This window comes from Apus apus, chromosome 9 (genome assembly GCF_020740795.1).
Source record: "Apus apus isolate bApuApu2 chromosome 9, bApuApu2.pri.cur, whole genome shotgun sequence".
Classification (NCBI taxonomy): domain Eukaryota; kingdom Metazoa; phylum Chordata; class Aves; order Apodiformes; family Apodidae; genus Apus; species Apus apus.
Window position 1 is genome coordinate 21,711,917 of NC_067290.1, and position 23,771 is coordinate 21,735,687.

Sequence of the window (23,771 nt, forward strand, 5' to 3'; positions counted from 1 at the left end):
GATAATGGAAAAATAACAATTTCTGGAAGTTGAGCATGAATATACAGAGGTCAGCAAATAACCATCAGTTTTAAAATGCATTCAGAATGCAGATCTCAGCCACACATCACCTACATTACCTCACAGCTATTTGCATACAGGTCCAGAGGCAGTCCCTATAAGAACACCAGCCACCCAGTGAGAACTCGGCAACAGTTCTGTTGGATACTCTGTGTGTCTGTCGCAGGAAAAGGGCAACTTTGAAACTTAGATGTGCAAACAGCTTTAAGGGACTAGACACCTCTTGGCTGATCTATCAAGCAAAAATCTGAAACTACAAAGCAGGTAATTTAACAAACACTTTCCTTTTTAGCTGATTTTAACTTTTCTTCTAAAGATTGCTCTGAGCCAAACAGCCAGTGTGATATTCTTAGGGCTGTTATCCAAGGACTTCATCAGAAGTGACAGAAACCTGCCAATAAAAGAGGTAATATACTTATTCTAACTTTGTAAAATTGTGCATTTATTTTATGTTCTGAAGATATAATTAAGATGAATGGCTGCTATACTAGTACTAAAGATGTATTCCATTCTACTGAAGGAGCTCTGCTTACTGAAAAATAAATCCGTGATAAGTGTATTAGGAATTCCTGTACTAGCTAGAAGGCATAGAAAAACACTTATTATCTGGGCAAGATGTATCAGAGAACATGCTTATTACTATTATGTCTCTTAAAAAAATATGAGGTGCTTGCCCAATGCAAGAAATCTCTCTGACCAACAGAGTTTAGCTGTCTTGCTGTACTGACATACACAAACATGTGGGCACTTGAAATATATAGAAACAGATATTAAAAAACTAATGGAGTATTAAAGTTGGGTTTTAAGTAAAGGTGGAATGAAAGTGCTGCAAATCCCAGTACTATTTTAAAATGAACCCTTAACAAAGAGAATTGCCTGGTGGAGATTGTTAGTGCAGGTATGTATGTGTGTACACCCTGTGGGAAAACAGGTAACACAAAGTTCAAAAGAGAAATTATTTTTGCCTCTTGGCAGAAGGCAAAGTAAAATCACTGGCTTTCAGAACTATCTGTGCATCAGGAAGTTAAGTGTTTGAAATGTTCATATTTATTCTCCCAGAAGAATGATCAGGTGCCTGGTTTTCATTATTAATAATTTACAGATTATTTGATAATATAAAATAAACTGAGAGATTAATACCAGAAAATAGGAAGGACTCTCATAAGAGACTTCAATCCCTACAGAAGTGCCATATCTCTTTTTCAGTGTCTGGAAATATTGCCATTATTGCTAGGTTTGTTTGCTCCATCCTCCTTCCCTGTTGCTCTCTCTCTCTCTCACATGGAAGCTGCAGGAACCCCTGTCCCACAATGTCACCTCTCCAGCTGCCACTGCTACTCCTCTGCCTGACCTTGTGTGGTGTTTGCCTCAATGGTGGACAGCCCCTTCCAGAGGGAAGTGAGGACATGGGAAGAAGTCCCCTGGATGACATCCTGCAGACATCTGAAAACCTCCTTCTTCAGTCTGTCCTCAAGAAAGCTGAAAAGGAAGAAGAGATTAATAAAGGTAAATATAAAACACTAGGGACATCCATCTGGTTATGTGGGCATAGTACTTGGCTGAGATAATGAGATCCAATGTATAGTTCCCAGGTTCTAATATACAGATTTGTTATCCTAACTAAGGGGAAGGATAGGAGGTCTGCTGCAATATATCAACACAGAGTTCTCCAAAGGTGCTTGCTTCTCCAAGATCTCCCCACTTAGGCGATGTTGGACCATCACTGAGCAGCTGCTGCACAGTAAGAAGGTAGAAGCCTGTCACAGAAAACTTGCCTGTCTGGCAAGTACTTCCCTAGGGAAGCTCTGACACATGGAGGACATTCCCCAGTTCTGGACACTGTACCTCATACGTTAACTGGAGGTGGGACTGCTGCCATTCCCCTGCTACCTCAAGCCACTGGTTTCTCCAGCCCAACAGAGGTGGGCTTTTCCGTGGCTGGGAAGGCAGAGCCTGCTCTATAGTCCCCCACCTCCTGGCCTGCTGCAGCTCTGCTCTCACTAGTCACAGCAGTGGGAGCAAATCACACCTGGGGAGTGAAGAAGCAGAACACAGGTGCCTGCCACCAGCCAGGAGCACAGAGCCTTTGCAGAAAGAAAGAGGAGCTGGCCCCAAATGCCCACAGAGTGAGACTTCCTCCTCTTCACATGAATGGTGAGAGCTGGTCATGTCGATTCAAGACTCGAAATATTAGAAAGAGCTTAAGAATGAGTAAGAGATACTAACAGAGTTATGGCTGGTTGCTGGAAATACTGAGCTGGCTTTCAAATGTCCACATCCCTGCTTCTTCTTGTGTCTCAGCCCTGTCCTTTCCCTGTCTCATGCTGATGTGCAGCTCTTCCCTGTACCCAGCCTTGGCAGCTGATTTCTCACAGCTGCTCAGCATCTTTTACTCACCTCCCTTTTCTTGAGTCTGACACATTTACCAGAATCAATTCATCCGGCTTTGTCATTGGATGTCTTCTCATTTGCCTGCAGCCAGCTCCTAATATGTCAATCCATCCTCACTAAAAATGTGCCAAAACTGCTTTGAGAGGTGCCATCCAGAGTGATCAAATTCCAGATCATAGAGTTAACTGCAATTACGTGGGAATAATGAGCAACAAATTGTAATCCTGCACCAGAGAACTCCACAAATTCCCATTTAATCTTTCTTAGTGAGGATTATGGGGGATTATTAACATTATTATTTTCCTTGGACAGAATCAAATCTGCCAGAATGGTTTTCCAAAAGACAACACCCTGAAAAAAAGTACCTAAGTGACCTGGAGAAGAGACAGCATCCTGGAAAAAAAGATGTTGAGGAAGACAAATCTTATGGAGACATTCAGAAGAGGCAGCATCCAGGAAAAAGAGAGATCGAGGATGACCTTAGCAGCTATCTGGAGCTGAGAAAGCGACAGCATCCTGGCAGAAGGTCACAGCCAGATCAGAACACTGACATCCCTAGTGCACAGCTAACCTACTTGAACGAGTTATCCAAACGGCAGCATCCAGGCAGAAGGTCCCTGACCTACAAGCGCCAGCGTCCCCGCCAGAGAGGCTGGAATCCTGAGGTAGGCCTAAGTGACCCATACAGCGAGAAACGTCAGCACCCTGGAAAAAGGCACTGGAACTCTGACAGCCCAGATGATGCAGGGCCCTGCAACTTTCAGGACTCCTCCACCTGTAGCCAAGGCAGCTTGCTGCTTGATTTTGTAGCAAATGTTAGTAAAGACAGGGTAGAAGAAAAACATCAGCACCCAGGAAAGAGATTAGGATGGGAGAGTGAAACAGAGGAATGAGAGAATAGTTGTGTATTGTTTGCATTTGGTGAAGTAAACTGCCAGATCACTAAAACATTCTGTTCACTCCCTTTAGGCTTCCTGCTACTTATCTCTGCACCTATTTTTCAGTGCATTAATGTTCCCATTTCAGTTAATGGCTTTGTCACACGCTTAAAGTAAAGGAACTAAAGGATCCAGTAGAATGGGACAGGCAAGTACTGAGAGTCTTCAACTCCCTCACTTTAGAAAGTTAAGAGTGCTCATTTCCCTATGGGCCAAGACCCCACCATAGTCCCACTGTGTGTGTCCTATTTTCTGCTCCCAAATGACAAAAACAGGGTCTTAAATATCTGTTCTGATGCTACTGAAGGGGAATAATTAAATGGTTTCCTCTCACGTCAGTGAAACCAGGAAATTAATAGAGAAAGAAGAAAAGAACATATGCCAATTATTTAAAAATTAAATTGAAGAGGTTTTCAATTCCAAATTATACATTACTGAGACCTGAACCCTTGTACACTATGATCTGTCCAAAAACTAAGCACTAAACAGAGATAGGAACTTTTCCAACTGGAACAGAATAGATGACTGACTCCATAGTTTGACTGGGACCTGGCATACAGAACCCCTTCTCATCTAAGAGGCTGCACAGTGCGACTGGTTAATGCACCCCAGAGCATCTCCACTGCAATTGTGAACCTGACTGCCTACCCCCGTGCTAGGACCCCCACCTTTGGTGTGTCCACATTTCAGTCCTGTCTCTTGAAATCATGCCTTCTCCTCAGACATTTAAATATAAACCAAGCAGACATCCTTTTCTTCCAATAAGGATTTCTGATTTCTCTCCTCTCAAAGGAATGCTTTTACTCTCCATGGCCAGACTCCCAAAAGTGTTCATTTGATATGAATGATTCAATAAAGATCAGTTGTCAACTCTGGGTGTCCTTACTGGTTGTGCAAACATACTGTAAAAGTGAAAAACATAAAACCAGCCCAAGCTAATAGATAGATAGATACAGATAGATAAATAAATTACTATCAAAAGGTATTTTTCTGGGCACAATCTTGCATGCTGGTGGTCTGCACATGTTCACATGTAACCTGTTGTGCTACTGAAGTGAGAAGATGGTTTGCATACAGATAAATCTCCTTTTTAAATCTTCTATCTGTATGACACACAAAATTATATATTTGGGCTAAACCCATAGCAACCGTGTCATCTAGGTCACAGGGAACTTTACTGGAAGTCTGATTTCTTCTTCACAGGTCTGAACAACAGATTTACTGATTTTTGCAGTTATTGAGTGCACTGAGTTATTCCTGTCACTTCTTGTATATTTAAAGAGGTTAGGGCATGTCAGTATTTTGCTGGAACTTTATTTTTTATAAACAAATTATTATGTTTTCCACTGATATTCATCCTTTTCAATACCATCAAGACACATGAAGTGCCTCAAATGTTCCTTCGAAACATGCTTCCCCATGCAGTGCTTCAAAGCACTTCCTCAGTTATAGAAGTTGGTTTTGCCATATGGTTTAGTTTCCCTGAAGAAGAATAATGAATAATCTCAGAGAGTTTCACTGACGTTAGATGCTCCCAGGCTGATCCACACTTAACATAGTCTATCAAATTTTCTAACTTTGGAGAAAATATTTCATTTCCAGCAGTGAATGAATGCTTCTTAAACTTCAGGGAACACTACCACACAGGAGTACCTCCACTTGCTATAAAATGTCCAAAAAAAGAGAAAAACAGAAAAAATCACCAAGTGAGTAAATGTGGGAAACAACAAAAATGCATTATAGTTCTTGGAAGACAAGGATGCTGCTGTGGCTGCTACAAGAAAGCCAAGGCAGGAAACGGGGAGAAGCATGAAAACCCAAGGTCAAAGTTTTTAATGCACAGCTACAAACAGCTGGTTCAGGCTATTCAGTTACCTTCTATAAGATCCACCATGCTGAGTAAATCCTCAATGCACTTTATTCTCTCTCTCTCTCTCTCCCTCTCTCACTTACGGGAAAGGAAAGAGTGTGCTCTCTTCTCAGTGTGGCCAGTGAGAAGCTATCAGAACTGATTTTATCCAAGTCTAATTTTTCCATGTTGTGTATTTTAGGTTCTGAGTGCTTCAGTATTTTCAGAGATGCCAAGTTCTGCCAGGGCCAGTCACCACTTAAAAGCAAGGCTATCACTACTATATTTTTTAAGGAATTATTTCTGTTGGTTTTGAGTAGTTTTGTTGGGTATTTTAGTTTTGTTTTTTTTAAAGCCAAGCTTGAGCTGACAGCACTTTGCAGTAAAGCAGATTTATCATATAATTATGATTATAGGTGCAGTTTTTAAACCTTGCTTCATTTTGGAGTTGCTGAAAATTCACTTGCCTGGCTGGGAGAGGCACAGTGAAAGCAGACAGTGGGAGATCTCTGATCCATTTCAATTACTTAAAGCAAAAGGTCTCTGGAGAATGACAGAAACACTCTCAGGGATTCCTGGACAGGGATGGGGCCACATGTGAAAGTTCCCTTTCCAGGTAGTGTAGGCCAGTATCCAGTTTACATGACAAAACACAGATATCCATTCAGAGAAGCATCAGTATCGGTCCTGATGCTGGCCTGACATGTCCATGAACAGAAAACAGAATAATTTGGAGGCTGAAACATGAGCTTTTGTCAACGACCTGGGTTTGAAAATCCTAGAAACTCAAAGAGGACAGACACAGATGTACTTGCACATTCTGATAACTGCAGAGCAGGGCCTTTCAGTTCCTTGATGAAGTGCACTGTTTGTCTGTAAGACAGTTTATGGCCCTTCAGGAATGACAGCAAATCAATAGGTGGTCCGAAGGTTATGGAAGTCGGTGGAAAAATCTCCCGTGTCCTCTGCTGAATCTGGATTAGGTCCACAAAGCAAAGCTGTGCACTGGCCCTAATGTGGCTCCACAATCATGCAAAATCTCATTTCCAGCTTTAATTGAGACTAAAACAACTGTGCACAGATGAGCTCTTTGTTTATTCTACTGCAGTTTTACATTTCTGGCATGTTACGAGTTATTGAGACATAAGGGAGTTTGATTCATAAAGAGCAACTTCTGCAAGTGTTTTCAAAATGAGCTTTTGTTTCAATGGGAGGGGAAAGTTAACGTGAACGAGCTGTATAATTAACATTTCCTGCAACCATGTTCAAGTCTTCTCACCATTACTGTTCTCTGTGCCCCCTCCCACACACTCAGCAGTCTGAGCTCTTTGCTAACCCACCATAATTAGCAGGGACTGAGTGTTTCCAAGGGACATGTGGCCCAAACAAACCCCTTTATTATTACTTTTAATGACTCATTAGTTGGAGAAAGTTTGAAACAATATCATCACCATCGCTGGAGTCACTGCCTACCTGGTAACTCAGTTAACATTAAACAGCCAGCTGCAATTTTAAAGTGTCAGGACATTGCCACGAGTAAAAACTATGATGAAAAGCAGCGAAGTGGGGAAGCACGGCAGGGCAGATGAGCCTGGGGGAGGCCTAGGATGAACAGAGACACCACGCAGAAGATGCAGACAGGGAAATCCTTCTGGTTTTAGGAAACGGATATGTGGACTACCTGCATTAGCATGCCAAAAGGCAGGCAGCTCCAGGTAATTTCACAGGATCACAGAACTGTCAGAGTTGGAAGGGACCTCTAGAGAACATCTAATCCAACTCCCCCACTAAAGCAGGACGGCACTTGAAGTCTGACATGGTGCACTCAGAATCTGACATGAGCCCTGAATTTAATCTGGACATCATTGCCTGTGGATCTGACAGTTAAAACATTAAAGAAAGTGTAAAAGCAAAGGAATTCCGAATTTTCATATCTCCTCTTTATAATTCACCTACTCTGTGTAAAAGTGGTGCCATTCCATGGCACTCAGGACCAATATGCCAGATTCTTCAGCCTGCCAGTACTGAAGCAGTTAATAGGCAAATCAGATAAATGGGGCTCAACAAGTTGTCAGCTACAGCTCTTACAAATCATCATGCTGTCAGTTTTGACTGATGAGTCTGCAAACACAGGAAAAACCAAGGGTTTGGCATGGAAATGTAGCTTCTATCCTTTTTACACAGACTAATTAACCAAATTTGTTTGGTATCAAGTTTACTGCAAGTAACTTGAGTATATTGAATATGTATTTCGTTAAAAGGAAGAGTGATACATAATTGGTTTAGTTCTTTGAACAAAAGACACATAAAATGTTGATTTAGATCTACCTAAACAAATAAAACTCTGTTTTCTCAGATAAATTAAAATAAAAGACAATTTTACGTTGTAAGAAGTATTTTGTGCTACCCATTTCGATGTTAGGAGATTTAAAACGGATTTTTTTTTAATTTGTCCTGAAATTATAAAATTGAATTTAGGCCAATTTTAAAAACAGCATAAATTTTAATTAACTAGCTTTTACTTTAGGGAATACTTAGCAAGAACATTCTTCTTTTCCACTCTGCTTCCACCACAAAGTCTATATCGAACTCAACACTGCTAATTTCCAGATATTTTACACTTCTTTTTTTTTTTTTAGTAAGCAAGCCATACTTGTGCAAAAATATTCCACTGCATTCCTTCAGAAGTAAACAGGCATCATCAAGAATGACTTCTTGTTTATGTTTACCTCTCCTGTACTGGAGTCAGATTCCACTATTTAACGTTCCAAATGGCTCTGAAAACATTACAGTAAGTCAGAGAATCCATGCAAACCCAAGTGGAATTAATTAGAGACAGGACTGTGCCATGGTTACTGGGCTGACTGTCCCTCTTCTCAGCTGCATTCCCACTGAAGTCTCTCCTCTTGGACATTAGTTGCAGTGACCAACTTAGCAACAGACCAGGTCCTAAAATTCACTGTTAGTGTTATTTCAACAGCTCACAAACATATTTTACACCTTATTTACTCAGTATTTGCAAAGGACCTCAAGTGCAGCAGAGCAGGAGGAGTTACACACTGCACTCAGTGCTGTTGCTTCTTCACACTGATCCACAATGGTGAGCCATTCCTGATTCCAGTTCAGTCCTCAACAGGATCTGCAGCATTTCAGTAAGGTTTAAATCGTCCCCTCTTCCTATTGCAACTAGATGGATTAAGAAATTAATTTTTAAAGCAAAATTTTCAAGCTTCCCTTTGGCAGCAGACAGACTCCATTCAACACATCACTGCATCTGGCCTGCTGACTTTGTGTTATTGCTACTGCAGCTCTGAGAGACTCCCAGTAACAGTCTCATACTCTCATAAAGATCCAAATCCTACTCAAAAAGTGCAATCACTTAACAGGAAAGGAGCTCCTCAGGCAGTGCTAAGACCATTTATATTCAGAAATATGCAAACAAATGGAATTTTTCTTTGAAAATGTTGAATGAAATTTCTCTTTTCAAGAGTGCTTGACACAACATGGTGCTTTATCAGTAATTCAAAACGATCAATTTGGTGAGATGGGTTCTCATAGTCTGTATTCAAATGTAGAAGATGCAAAAGAGCACAATTAACTAACTGAGGATTCAGTGAAGTTTGATTTCCAGTTCACATCCCAGCTTGTTATCATCCTTCTCACTGTATCGTTTGTGTCCCAGTAGTAGGGTGTTAGACTTCAAGTGTTGTGTTCACCATTTTAATAAGCCTTTAAGACTTTCCTTTTGAAAATGAGCAGTTACTGAAGCTGGAGATAAAGGCAGGTTTAAGGGAACAGCTTGCTGTACAGTACAGTGCCTCTTTTCCTTATACCTGACTCTTTCTACTTCTGAGTGACAGGAGACCGAGCTGCCTGGGTCATCAGGGCCTCGCAGCTCAACAGGCAGGGCTATCCTGCCTGCTGCAAGAGAGAGATCTTCACAACAGATGCCAAAGTAGCCCCATGCGCTGTGAAATCCACTGCAAAGGCCCTCAGCAGGCCTTTGGTCGCTCTCAGAAAGGCTTGGTGTGCCATCTAGTGACAGGCATGTCACCCATGCTCTACCTGCTCCTTGTCCCGCCCCTACACCCAGCAAATGCACAGAACGCGCACACGAAGCAGGCACAAGAAAACTGAAACGGCTACAGACACACCCCTACAAGCCCTGCATCTATTCTTGTCCGTTTTCACTTGTTCCTGCTATCGTCCTTCTCACACTCGCCACTCTCCCATCCAGGCAGCGCCCTGCAAGCCCTGCTAGACACCTTTGTTGCTGGAGCATTGTCACTGGCTCAGCGAGTTACCGATCCCCGGCCGCAGGAGAGGACAAAAGAAGCAGGGTAGCCACAAAGGGAGAGGTAGCTGGTTCCATCTGAGCTTTCCCAAGGCACAAGCACGGCTCAGTGCTAGGAAAGCACCCAGCTCCTGCAAACCCAGGGCAAGGAGGGTGACACCACAGCAGGTGAAAAAACAATAGCTTGTTTTGCTCCAGTGCAGCACTAATTACACCCTGCAAACTTCTCCTTTGCATCCCCAGCTGCCCGTGCAAAGCCCTCAAATCAGCACGCGGCTGCTCATCGGGGACGGGGATCAATTAAACCCTGGCTATCCTACTTTCATTTCTAGTCCCTTTAGGCTGAAGACTTTTCAAGTTCTAAAATGAAAGTGGTAACACTTAAAAATAATTCACTTCCTGAATAGGAAGGTGACTGTAACTGATGTTCTGCGTTATTTCCACAGTTGCCCGTTTCTCTCTTCATAACTGAATCGACTCTGCGTGGTTTGAGACCCAGAGCATAAAGCCCTTCACAGGGAAGGAAGGGCACACGTAGGAAATCAGAGGTTCACTGCTGGTCGCATTCATGTGCTGCTACGGTTAAATCAGTTTGGTTTTAAGACTCGGCGGGCTCCGAGGGCGCTCCGGGGCTGTCGCCGCCAGCAGCGCTGCTCCTCTTGGCGCGGCTCAGCGGCCGCGCAGCCAAGCGCGGATCTCCCGCCGCCTGCGGCAGAGCCCGGCGGTACCGGCGGTACCGGCTGTCCCGGAGCCGCCCCGCTCCCCAGAGGGCTCCGTGCCCCATCCCCACCGCCCGCACACACCTCAGGGCCCGGCGCGGCCGCCAAGCCCGCCCCCGGGCGGGGCCGCCCCCTCCATCGCTCTGCGCTCGGCAGCCGCTCCCGGATGGAGCCGCCCGGGCCCGCCCTTCCCGTCCATCCGTCCCTCGGCGCTCGCCCCGCCCTCCGCCGGGCTCCGCTCCCGGGGCCGCCGCGTCCCCGCCGCTGAGGTGAGGCCGGGCGCGTGCCCGCCTGCCCCCCTGCGCGCGCCCCTCCGCGGGGCAGGGGCCTGGCGCGCGCTGCCTCCCCGCGCCTGCGCGGACCCACCGCCCCCCCCCCCCCCCCCCCGGGCCGAGCGGCACCGACCGCCGGGGCCGGGGCCGGGGCCGGGGCCGGGGCCGGGACCGACCGGCCCGCCGCGCCCTCCCCCCTCCGCAGGCCTCGCTTCCCCGGGGCCCGGGGCCTCGGTGCGGGCGCGGGGAGGAGCCGCCCCGACGCCCGGCCCGCCTTTCTTCCAGGCCCGCGGAGGACGATGCCGCTGCCGCCCCCGCGCCGCCCGCGCGCCGCCCCCGCGGGGCCGCCGAGCCCGCGCTGCTGAGGCCGCCATGGCCGCCAGCGGCCCGCCGCCCTTCGGGGACCCGGGCGAGATGCGGGAGGGCTTCCTGTGCCCGCTCTGCCTGAAGGACCTCCAGGCGTTCCAGCAGCTGCAGGCGCACTACGAGGAGGAGCACTCGGGCGAGGAGCGGGACGTGCGGGGACAGCTCAGAAGTAAGAGCCGTGAGAGATGCTCTCCTGCCTCCGGTGCCGCGCGGAGCAGCTCCCTGCGCTCCCCGAATGTCGGGGAGCACTGAAATACCCGTGGAAGCGACTCTCAAGTCAGCTGTGGGGTTGCACTTCCCTACAAGCTACCTTAGGATAGGGCATAATTTTTGCATTGTGCTCCATGCTTAAAAATATTCTTGTTGAAAGTAGGTACTTAAAAGGCATCACTCTTCAAATGTCAGATTGATTATTGGTCTCCTGGGTTCTTTCTTCGTTGTTTTTTTTCTAAAAATTCTTTATTTATACTGTAACCCAGATGAATTCCCAAGCATTACTTGAAGACTTCACAGAATATGGGGAATCTCTTGTACTTGCCAGGAACAAGTTCATTAATCCCTTGTTTTGACAGCAGATAAAACTGTGGTTGCAGCTACTGTAAAGTTAAAGAAGGTTGTTGGTAGGAAAAGACTGAAAAGCATGTGGGTGGTGGAGCTGGTGGTAGGTGCTGGGAGTGTCCCAGGGTTGTGATGTGGGTCACCAACTTCTACCCGTGTTTGCAAAACTCCTTTGAATTCCATTTAACTAAAATAGTTCCCTTTTTTACTCCCTTTCTGCACACAGTGTCATTTTAAATTAAGAGAAGAATGTGCAGAAGCTGGTGATAATTCTGTGTGTTCCCTGCAAAAAAAATTTCTGGCTGTTATTATGCTAGAGATAGTGGTCAGACAGTCTTTAATTTTTACTATTTTTTGGGTCCCACTCTTCCCCTTTTTCTTTTTTTGTTTGTCCTGTTTTTGTTTTGAGGTTGACTGAATGTGGTTGTAAAGAAAATCTTCGAGAATTAAGAGCATTAAGGTATTATCTCTATGATGTCCCAGAATGCTGTGAAACTGGTCCCATAGTTTAAGACAGCTTTCTGTTTTACAGTGTAGTCCCTGAATGACTTGTCTAAAACTACTGCTTTGTCCTAAGGACTTTGGTGATATTTTATGACAGAAAACAAAGAGGATTTCTTATAATCTGTGATTCTCTGCCCCACATTCTGGTTCTAAACAGAACACACAGGGGGTAAACCAGTCATCAAGGAAAAAGACTTCTGCTAAAAGATGAGGAACATTCCATACTGGTTTCATGTGAGAAATGTCCAGTGACTGCTTGCCACATTTGATAACTTGAGTTTATCTTTTTCAGATCTAGTCCAGAAGGCCAAAAGAGCAAAGAAGAAATTGCTGAAACAAGAAGATGACAGAACTGATTCTGGGTCTCAGGAGCGATACGAGTCATTCAGCTATGGTGGAGTAGATCCCTACATGTGGGAGCCTCAGGAAGTAGGTAGGAGAGCTGGAACTGATAGGCAGTGGGGACTTTTCTATTCATCTGAGTTGGGAGAGTGCTGCAGTGTTTCTGGATTTGCATGGAATCGTGTCTGTTGTGATTGATTTGCTGTGGACTGTGGCTGTGGTTTGCATATTGGTTTTATGCAGCCTCCTACATTGTGTGGGGAGATGGGCAAAATGCAGAGAATGGAGGGGGGAAAAGAGATCAGTACCCCAACTGGCCTTGAGAGCAGGATAGCTGTTTGTCTGGTCACTGTGCCTCAGCTGTTGAGGCCTGCTGGATGTGTGTTTTCCTCTGTGCATCTAGCTTTGCTGAGGTGTTCTGCAACCATCTGGTGGCTTTTTACAAAACGGATAACCCAGTAATTAGTAATTAAGCTATAGCTATGTAAAATCTCTCTTTTGGGCTACAGTTAAAGTAGTTGGTAGTTTACAAGTCTGACAAAAAACCTGTCCATTGATTTAAATTCTGTCAGCTTTTTCGTTGGATTTGAGGTGTAAAAAAACACACAAACAAAACAAGCAAAATACCAACAAAAATAACCCCAAACCTGCACAGAATTTCAAAGACATGTTGACTGAGGCTGTAATTACAAATACTGCTACTGGAAATTGCCTCGTGCTGATACTGAAATATGGTTATTTTCAGGGGGAGGAAGCAGCGCTATCTTTGGTGGCTCCTGGAAAAGTTTCCCCTGTGCTGCTGACAGACTAGGACTTACTCCTTTGGGTGTGCAGAGTCTGAATTCTGTAGATTATTATAGTTTTGACTTTGTAACAGTTTCTGCAGAAATCGTAGTATAAATGTTAGCTAAGAATAAATTTAGGCAGTGAACTATCAGAAGGTTTCTGAACATCAGAGAAGTGATGAACCTTGTGAATTTTAGGATGGGATTTGTTAGGTCTGTGGAAGGGACTGTGTGATGTCTCTGAAGCAGTGCTTGAATTCAGTTACCCAGAGGGGCCCTTTCATTCCTGTGAGTTCAGCTTTGGAGGTCTTTTTGTTATTTCATGAGCTTTAAATAGTGAGATTCTTATGTAGGTGTATTGGAAAGCAGCATCTGATGTTGTGGTTTCAGTCAGTAGGGGTTTGTTTGGTTGTTGTTGTTGTTTTTTTCTGTAACTTTGATTTTTAATACCTGGCTCATCTTGCTTGAAAAAGGATCAAAACTTAAACTAAGATTGTAGAGCATCAGTTGTGCCTTTCTCAAATACATGCTATATTGTCATTTTGTGTACTTGGTGATCAGTTTTCTGTAAACCTGAACTGCCTTCAAAGATTTGGTTCAGACCCCTAAAGGTGGGAGGATGATTACCAGTCTGAATGAGGAGCTGCTTTTGCCTCAACCTCTAGTAATCCCTGGACTTGCTTGTTTCCTTTGTTCAACATGTAGCCAGGAAACTAAAAGGAGTTGGTTTTGAGAATGCTACTAGTTGATAATAGCTTTGCCAAATGTAACTGAGGGATGAAGAGGGGGAGAAAAAAACAAGTTGCAGATGTTCTCTTTAACATAGTGCTTGTTTTCTGTAGTAGAAATAAAACTCTGTTGTTAGCCTGGAGATAAAGCTTTAGCCTGCATGTTTTATGTAGAGCAGCACTGAAAATGTAGGTTTCTCCTGTGTCTTTAAAATTAAATTTGAATATAAGAGATAAATAGTGAAAAGAAGTGACAACTGTCTTTCAAGAGGCCTTTAACTGCATGTAAATCCATACAGAACACCTGGGTGACCATGAAAACTTTCTGCTGTCTCTCCAGGTGCTATGAGAAGCCATCTTTCTGATTTCAAGAAGCACCGAGCAGCCAGGATTGATCACTATGTAGTTGAAGTTAATAAGTTAATTATCAGGTTAGAAAAGGTAAATTTGTTTTTTAATATTCCAGCCTTCTGAATGTTTTCTAGATTAAAAAAAAATCATATTTTAGTATGAGTGTGCCCACTTATCTAGCAGTGCACTTTCTAAAGGATACCAAACTATGACTGACTTTGCACACTACTGTTTTCCTTTTTTACCCTGGAGCACTATGCTTGGTCTGACCCTGTATTGCAGGTGTAATTTCTGTTTCTGTGCACTGTTTCCAAGCTGAAGATGCTACTTCCATGTGCTGCAAGAACCATCTTTTCCTGTCTATTTTCTCCATCTTTTACTTTACTAAATTTCTCCCTAATGTTCTTGTCATAATTCTTCCAGCTTTGTGTTCTTCAAAATCTACCAATGTTACACTTACGTTTTGGCTCAGATGTAGCAATGTTGAATGCTGTAAGATTTATGTCCAGAATGCTTTGAGTTGTACAGGTTTTGGATTCATTGTTTACCACTACTTGTATGAATATGGCATTAGAAATAAATAGAAAAGTTGCAGGAATCTAGTGTAAAGACTCCTACTTCTTAAAATGCCAGGTTTCCTTTTCTTGTTGGGCTGGGTTGTGCTTTTTTTCTTGTAAAAGTACAGTCTTCTTGAATGTGCTGTTTATCTCCTCCTAGCTTACATCATTTGACAGAGCAAACACTGAGTCAGCTAAAATAAGAGGTGGGTATGAGCTTGCCTCAGCCTATTTGCTCCTATAGTTTAACCAGCTGAGCAATTAATGGGATGAGGACCTTACGCTGTGTGTTCTCTCCCCTCTCTCCCACTCACAGCTATAGAGAAGTCTGTTGTGCCTTGGGTCAGTGATCAGGATGTTCCCTTCTGCCCAGACTGTGGCAGTAAGTTCAGTATTCGAAACCGACGCCACCACTGCCGCCTTTGTGGGTCCATTATGTGCAAGAAGTGCACAGAACTTGTCAGTCTTCCTTTGGCAAGTAAGTAGGAAGTGTGGTGTTAATTTCCCTTTACTTAACTCAGTGCTAACTGCATCCTGGCTTTCTGCCCTTAGAAAAAAAGCTGCTGGTTATATTCTGCCTGTGTGGAAAACTTGGTCTTTAATATGAGTTTTGATTTCATGCAGGCACTTGTCTGTGATTCAGAGTAAGAAGAATGATTTCTCCATCCTTTCTCTCCATTCCTTCTTTAGAGTTGAAAAAATTATTAGAAGTAGTAGTAGTATTTACTACTAGTAAATATAATTAATATTTAGTGTCTTATTTTACTGAGTTCCCGTCAGGAATTATAACTGCTGAGGTTCTTGACATTTAAAACTATTGTGGATACTTCCAGTCTTGCCCACAGTTGTCGAAATGATGACATTAAGGAAATTAATCCACAAACCTTTAAGAAACCCTTTGAACTTTAATTTCCTCATCTAGTGCATTGCAGAGGTGACTGTATTTTCTTTGGAAATAAATACTAACCATGCTTTTTGGAGCTTTCAAGCATAAAACATGGACAGCATTAACTTACCTGTTCTTCCACACACTATTCTATAACTGTGCAAGCACCAACATGAGAATGCTTCTAGGCATAACCAACGTGGGTGGTTCTTAGCAGTCTGCTCTCTGGCTGCTTTTAGAATGGAGCAGGATTTACAGTGAAAACCCAAATTCTGACTTGTTGTCTTGGTTGTCATGGGTTCCTTGCATATCTTTCAGCAGGCTTCTTCACTGTGGTTTTCTAGTACTACCTGAATGTAGAGGTTCTGTTCAAGTGCAATCCATTTGCGTTGGTAAAATCTGTTGGCTTCTCCGGTCACTGTCAAATGACCTGTGTATAATTTTTAGGCAAACTCACGAGTGCCAGCAAAGAGGCCCTGAGTGCTCATACCAGCCCGACCTCCTCACCCAGCAGTGTCCATGGCTCCCGCCGTGGCAGCATCAGCAGCGTCAGCAGCGTCAGCTCCGTTCTGGATGAGAAGGACGATGAGCGGATCCGTTGCTGCCAGCACTGCAAAGATACCCTGTTGAAAAGAGAACAGCAGATTGATGAGAGAGAGCACACCCCAGAGATTGTGAAACTCTATGAGGCAAGTCAGACTCTGCTTTCATCCGCAGGGTGTCTGTCTGCAGTTGTCACTAGTTGGCTTTTGGTTTGTTCTCTCCTGTCCAGGCTCTTACTTGATGGCAATAGTTGCTTGTGTTAGAGTAGACTCTAGAGGGTGTTCAGGCCCTGTAGTATCTTAAATGATGGAGCCAGTTGCCACAGGAGAGAGATAGTTTCTGTTGGTGCTCTTTCTGAAGAGGTTTAAGGCTAGATGTTATCTAAGTTATCCATTAAGTCAGCTTTGGAATTAAAAATTCAGCTTGCAGGAGTAGAGGGAGTTTTTCTCTATTCCTGACCACACCATCGTGTCTTCTGAAGATAATTGGACAGTCTTGTCACCCTGAACAGTTAAAGAGCTTTTATCAGGGTTAACTCTGAAAGTGCCCAGCCAGCATGAAAGGTTTATGTCACCATGTTCTTGCACTAGTGTTTTAATGTAAGTTATTTTTTATACATCTTGTTTTAAACAAGAAACTCCGACTCTGCATGGAGAAGGTTGACCAGAAGGCACCAGAATACATAAGGATGGCAGAATCACTTAAGTAAGCCCATTTGCTGATTTTTGTTTATGCATGTATTTGTATTTTTCCTCACCAAAAGGAAAAAGGAGTAAGGAGTTTATATTTGTGGTATAAAAGGAGACAGAAGCTAAAAACTGGTGGTCTGCCCTGCTAAATCCTAATTTGTTTTATCAATAAATATGAGATCCTAGTGAAGGGCATATAATTGATTGTGTCCCCAGGTGGATGGTTGGTTATGAGCACCTTAAATATTATACCCATGTGGGGTTCTGCCTTCTGGCAAGTGTTAGTGGAGATGACTGTTTTACTTTATTGGTATAGTTAATTCTTCCATCAGTGTTTTTTTCCACATCCAATCACCTGGAAAAAAACACAAAATAGATGTGTTTGCTCGTTGTGTATATTTTAGGTATTATCAGTAGAGTGGCATTCTTGTGTTTAAAAAAAGTTTCTTCTAGAATAGTAAATAAAAAGACAACAAAAAATAAAATTATGTTCACAAGATGATTGTCATTTTCCACTTCTGTCCCAAAGAAAGGGTGTTTAAACAACGAGCTTGAAATTAAATCGTTCAACCCTTTTAATGTTAGCTGTTCTTACCACTGTTTAATCTTAGTAATTTTGGGATAACTTCTAGTGTTGTGTATATTGTTAGCTGGATGCATGACTTACAGTAAAGTTGTATTTGTTTCTTAGTGCTGGGGAGACAACCTACAATCTTGAACATGCTAATGACTTGAGGGTGGAGATTCAAAAAGTGTACGAATTTATAGATGCTCTAAGGTAAAAAAAAAAAAAGTCTCTTCCCCCACCCCCACGTGTATCTCCCTCTGTTATGGCTTCTCTAGCTTTTCTGAATTGCTGGTGTTTGTGTTTGTGTAGCATATACCTGCTTATTTGTATGGATAATCAATTTGTCTGCTCAGTTGTGAAGAGAATGTGAAAGATGGATGCTGTTCCAGTGCACCATCCGTTTCTGCTTCCTTTTCCAGCCTTAAAAGTCATGCATTCCTCTGCAGTGGAAATAGCTGAGCACAGAGGAAACTAATAGTGGAACAGTTTAAAAAAATGGGAGTGGAAAGTGTTATAATTTGTAATACCCAAAGTAGTTTACTTAAAAGCACATCAGAATATTTTACTGCAATATTATCTCTCTCCCCTTTTGTTGCATTTTTGCTGGCCCTTGTTTATGAACTGATGAGGCTGTATGTTTGCTTTGATTCAGTAAGAAGATTTTGAGTCTAGGCTTGCATGAAGATCCCCAACCTCACCCTAAAACTCTACAACTTCAGAGAATGATAAGATATTCAGCTACACTTTTTGTTCAGGTAAATGGAGCACACGATATGAACGGATGTACATTTTATATAGTGCTGTCTGTAGTGTTCTCTTCTTGGGCAGGCATCCCTGTGGTTTGAAACTTCTGACAGGAGGTTTAATTCAAAGCATTTCTGTAGTTTCCCCAGTGACTTAGGGTAGCCTTAATGAGATATCTTGATTACAGGTAGTGTAGTCAGAGCAGCATTGAGTTGAGGGATCTAAGAGTGTGTGGATCTTGGCTTTGTCCCTTGCTGGGCTGTGAACCCAGCCAGCAGTAGTGCCCTTATGGCAGCAAAGACTCGGACTTGCAGCAGTGGCTGCAGTGTCCCTTTGTGGGGTGCTCTCTTGGTGGTATCTCTCTTTTCAAGTACTTGAAAATGGGCTGAATGCCTGCAAGCAACACTGAACCTTTCTAATTTTTGCCAGGAAAAACTGCTTGGCCTAATGTCCCTGCCAACCAAAGACCAGTACGAAGAACTGAAGAAGAGAAGACTGCAGATGGTAAGACAGATTAAGATCTGTTATGTCTTGTACCAGAGCCTCTTTCAAGGGCTTAAGGCCAGCAGCTGTGTGTGTATGAGTAGTTGCCTTTGCTGTTGGATTTGTTTTTAAGTTTTTGTCCAGATCATCCCATACCCTTTTTCAGGGGTTGATGTGACACTGTCACTGTTTTCTATCCAGAACACGAGCAAGTGCACACAGAGCAGCTGAACACTGGCAGGCAGCAGCTGTGTTGTTCTCCTGCAGTGTCTGCAGAGCAGACCCTGAACCAAGCACATTAGGTAGTTTATGTGGATTTTGAAACTGCTCTGGAGTTCATTTGCATGAGTGGAATTTGGAGATTTTTTTCAGTGGTGAAAAAGGACATACTAGAATAAGAACACCTCTTCCAGTAGAGGTGTGTTTTACAGCTAGGAGGGAGGACATCATCAATTAGAAGCTAAAATAGCTTTATCTTCAGGTAGAGGTTCAGATTTAATGCTGATATTCTGTTTCAGATATCTGCTCTGATACAGTTACAGTCCAAATCATTCTAGACCACTCTGAGCACACTTGCATTAGGCACTTTTTTGCTCTGTATAAAGCACCATCACTGCTCCTACTTGCTCTCAGATTTCTAGTGGCAGATGTGGCATTTTGATCAATTTCATCACAAACAAGCCAAACAGAACTATTTAGGTAATATTTTGAAAATAAGCATTTTCTGCAAAGGAACCAAAAACGCAGCTGATCCCTTTCAGTGACAGCCAGCAACACCTAAGATCAGCTAACTTCATATACCTATGGATTTTGAGAAAGGAATTTTTCAAGCTCACAGTGTTGTTCTCTTACGTGTTTTTTTGTTTTAGATGGCTCTTGAAACACAGGGAAAACAAGATGAAAAGCAGAAAGACTTTATCTCCAGATCTGCAGCTGCACTTAATGGTGATACAACACACCTGAGAAAAGGAATAGTCAGGAAGTCTGAAGGCTGGTTACCTACATCTAGCATATCCAGAGAGAGTGAGATAGCAGACCCACTTCTTCAGCAGATTGACAATATCACATCCTTCATTAAACAAGCAAAGGCAGCAAACAGGATAGACGAGGTCCGTATGTTGCAGGAGAACCTGAGGCAGCTGCAGGATGAGTATGACCAACAACAAACCTTGAAAGCTATCGAGCTTTCTAAAAAACAGGCAGAAGAGGAAGAGATGCAGAGGGAGGAACTTCAGATCCTTCGTGAAAAAGAGTGGGAAAGAGAACACAAATTGATGTCTCAGCATTCAAGGACACGGTCCTTAGACTTAAGAGAAGTCAAGCACCATCAGCATGAAGTTGCAAAAGAGAATCGGAACTTGACAGCACATGTGTTGGATTTGGATATTACTCAGTTCAAAGGGGAGCAAAGTTTTGAAACTCATGCTGTTGAGCAGCTGCCAGCTAAAGAGCACTTGATCTTCACACTCAAACCCCAGAATGTCCCACAGTGTGACAATGACCGAGCTCAGCCAACCTGTCTAAACCCCTTTGAAGATGAAGCTGATACCCCTCCGTTAGAGGACGATCCTGCTAACCCATTTGCCAAAGACACTTCTCCAGTGGTTCCTTTCTCTAACACAGCTCTGCAAAGTGATAGAAAAGAATACAATCCATTTGAAGATGAGGAGGATGATGAACAAACTAATGGAGCACCTGGCACCACTTCAAACCCTTTTGAAGAGGATGAAAATCCATTTCAAAAGCCTACAAACAATTGGAATTTTGGGAATCCATTTGAAGAGGGATGCTCTACCAATCCCTTTGAGGTGGAGGATGGCAATGAGATCTCTGGAGAGGAGGCTATAGAGGAGGAGCTGCTTCTCCAACAGATAGATAACATCAAAGCTTATATATTTGATGCCAAGCATAGCGGACGAATGGATGAGGTGGAGGTACTGACAGAGAACCTGAAGGAACTGAAGCGCACATTAGCAAAGCAGAAGGAGAAATCCAACTGCTGAAGCAGCAGTGGGGTTGGGTAATAATTATTTGAAGTCTACTGTTAAATATGGGAAGGTAGAGCAGATACAAACAGGAATACAGGTCACAAGAGGGAATTGGGAGAATCTTGACTTTTATGCACTTTCAATCAGGCATTTCCACTACTCAGTCTTGAAGGAGTTGCTGAGGTATGCTGCTGGTTCCAAACGCTTACACTAAGAAATGTTGGCATGAGGTCTTACTGTGTGCTTATTTTGGTCAAAGTGGTTAAGTGCTAATAGGGAATTACAATTTGGAAGTGGTTGCCATGTTGATTTGTCATCTTGCCCCCCTTTCTGTTGCAGTCTTGGCCTTTTGAGTTGGCTGTTGGCTAAAGAGAGATGGAACATTTTATGGAACCTCTGCACCCTCTGGCAGTGACAGTGCAGGGTTGCAGGTAGATCAGCTGCCTGATGGTGTTACCAGAACGGGCTGTTAAAAGACCACTGTGATTCTTTGAGGTGCAGAATATGCAGGCTTGCAGATCTGTTTTGTGCAATGCTAATGCATAAAGGATTTTAAGACTGAGAACTTTATATCAATGAGTGACTTTTTAATGTGTTGGTAACAATCCCCAAGTAACATTTGGATGCTGTCTTTTAATCCCTTTCAGTTTCTGTTTGCTCTGAGCACAAACTATGGTGTACTAGAGAGCCATGCTGGCTTTGGAGACCTGCTTGTGTGGGAACAAATACCTCCTTGTTTCCATGTAAAAAGCATCAGGCTAGCACCATTTCAAATTATAATATAAAGGGTGACCCTCTAATTCCTAATTATCTTATGGAATCTACACATTCCTTTACATTCTCTGGGTGACAGAATGATCATGTTTGTCATATATGTGAGACTGGAACCCTCTTGTAGCATTCAAGGAAAAAAATACCTTGTTTAAAATGGAGAGCTGAAGGGCCACTGAACTGGAATTCATTGAAAGCTGGGAGACAAAGTCTGTGGCTACAGTAGTGCCAAACAGCAGTTCTCTTTTGTATTTGGTTCCCACCAGAAGCTGTTGGGAGAATCAGGCATGTCTATCTTAAAAAGGAAGCTCCACGTTGGAGTCATCTTGTGCCCCTGTGGTCCAGGGGATGCCTAGGTGACAGCCAGCAGCTGTGATGCCAGAGGGCTTCTGAAGGTCGGTATCCAAAATGCAGGATCACTTCAGGGTGAGGACAGCCTCTGTCTCTGCAAAACATGGAGCCTGAGCTGCTCTGATTTTTATCTTTGAAAGGCAGAGGTCTATCATCAGGCATCAGTGTTTGAAAGGGTGGTGGGGAGGGGTTAGTCTCAAGGGTGTATTTATTTTAAGCTGAAATAGAGGAAAATCAGGCAGATCACACTGTATAGCACAAATAGTAGTGAGCTTACTCAGATGTCCCTTAACTGTGTCTCTGATAATATATATCAACATATCTGTAACCCAAGCATTGCATAGTATTTTAGAGACACAACTAATTACACTACCTAAAGAGCAGGAATTCCAGTTTTATTTTGCTGCAAGTAAATGGAGGAGGGGACTTGTGGAACTTTAAGAAAACCAAACCACCTATTTCCTCACTTAATGGCACTAGTCACTGAGGAGGTAAGAGTAGCCAGTGAAGGAGAGCTGATGTTCTTACTGTAGCCTAAATCTGCAGCTGAAAGATGTGCAGGACAGGTTGTCTTAAGACCATGAAGTTTTTATACAGAGATGTATTAGTTGAAACGCTATGTTATTTTGCACCAAATGAAATGACAAGTGGAGGTTTCTGGAAGGTCATAAACAAAATTGCACAGTGGTGCCAGCTTTATGAAGGTGGCAAGAAAAGCTAAGATGGCAAGTGTTTAATAGAAATAGTATAAAGCTATTTAAGACAGACTTGTTTGCTAGTCAAGAGGATTGCTCCCTGCACTGTAACCCAAATATTTTTTTGGCATAAACATGAAAAATATTTCAGTGGTTTCAGCTTTCACATTAAAAAAGTGGTTTTCCTGGTTGCAACTATCCTGCCTTGTTTGTATTTTCAGTTTAATACACTAATAATTAAAGTATCCTTATTCTACATGTAATAATGTATTTTTACAAGCAGGTAACTGACTAGCATACCTCATGATTGTTGTCAGTGTTAAACGTGATAGACTAGACATCTGATACTGAAGTCATCTCCAAAGTGAAGACCTTACGCTGGTATTTGGACTGCTGTGAGGATCACAGGGCACAAGAGAATGAAGACATGTTAACCATAAAGCTCAGTAATTAGCATTGACTTCTGTTAAAACTGCATGCACTACTCTGTATGAAAACTTTGTAAACAGAGATGAAATAAACCAACATGTTTATTTTGTGTGGTGTTTGTCCTTGACAGTTTTTATGGAATGCTTGAATTGGTGTGAAATGATGTATTTGAACATTAGCTCAGAAATGCACTTCTACAGTAATTTACATTTATAAGCCTGACTTAAAGGCACGTGCAATTACCAAATGCCAAGCAATGTACCACAACCCACCAGATGCATGTATGTACTACTGCAGGTGTAATGCAATTGTGTGGTGAGGCAGAAGCTATGATGGTTTAGAATTTGTTTTACCATGTGCAGAGAGCAGGAGTGTTTGAGATAAGGAGTTCTACAGCAATTCTGGAGTTGGGGCATAATGGACTTGCTGGCTAGACTTTGCTGGAAGCTGATCAATCTAGACACAGTTCTCCTATCTTTGGCTTTTTTTTTTTTTTTTTTTTAAGAAAGTTAGTTTAGGAAATTTTCTTGCCTTAAAAGTAGCTTTAAATTTTTTGAAGGAGTGGTAATTGTAAAGCATGTCTTTCAAATACCAACTTACATGTTCTTTACTGCTGATTTTCTTGACTCGATCGGTGCTTCTCAGAGCTGCACTATCATCTGCAAAGGTTGTACCTTCTTGTAAATGAGACTTTTAGCTGTTTCTGAGTAGTAACTAAACAAGAAAATTAAGCATGTAGTTTGAGTGACATGATCATTTGGCTGTCTTCAGTTTGTACAAGATGGAAACCAGCAGGAACACTTTCACACAAATTCCTATAAATTGTAGTATTCTGTGCTGCTTCTAAGATAAATTTACTTTTTAGTCTAGTCTCTGTCCCAAAGCAAACATGGTCCTTTTTTTGCCATAA

General features: G+C 42.8%; 2 protein-coding genes across 5 annotated transcripts; both read left to right on the forward strand.

Moving 5' to 3' along the window:
• Positions 1-237: 237 nt before the first annotated feature.
• Positions 238-4,214, forward strand: TRH (thyrotropin releasing hormone). 4 transcript variants are annotated; one of them, XM_051627914.1, is made up of 4 exons: positions 238-324; positions 414-466; positions 1,349-1,566; positions 2,764-4,214. In XM_051627914.1, the coding sequence occupies exons 3-4, from the start codon at positions 1,371-1,373 to the stop codon at positions 3,342-3,344; spliced, it is 777 nt and encodes a 258-aa protein (XP_051483874.1). In that variant the 5' UTR covers positions 238-324; positions 414-466; positions 1,349-1,370; the 3' UTR covers positions 3,345-4,214. The 4 variants fall into 4 exon arrangements, with proteins under 4 accessions (XP_051483874.1, XP_051483876.1, XP_051483875.1 ...); XM_051627916.1 differs by lacking the exon at positions 414-466 and having other exon boundaries at positions 246-324; XM_051627915.1 differs by having other exon boundaries at positions 301-466; positions 1,355-1,566.
• Positions 4,215-10,436: 6,222 nt separating this feature from the next.
• RBSN (rabenosyn, RAB effector) lies at positions 10,437-22,970 on the forward strand. Its single transcript, XM_051627442.1, has 12 exons — positions 10,437-10,520; positions 10,809-11,058; positions 12,244-12,384; positions 14,147-14,247; positions 14,875-14,920; positions 15,031-15,192; positions 16,048-16,289; positions 16,778-16,848; positions 17,524-17,610; positions 18,053-18,155; positions 18,574-18,648; positions 19,497-22,970. The coding sequence occupies exons 2-12, from the start codon at positions 10,896-10,898 to the stop codon at positions 20,628-20,630; spliced, it is 2,325 nt and encodes a 774-aa protein (XP_051483402.1). The 5' UTR covers positions 10,437-10,520; positions 10,809-10,895; the 3' UTR covers positions 20,631-22,970.
• The last annotated feature ends 801 nt before the right edge of the window (positions 22,971-23,771 follow it).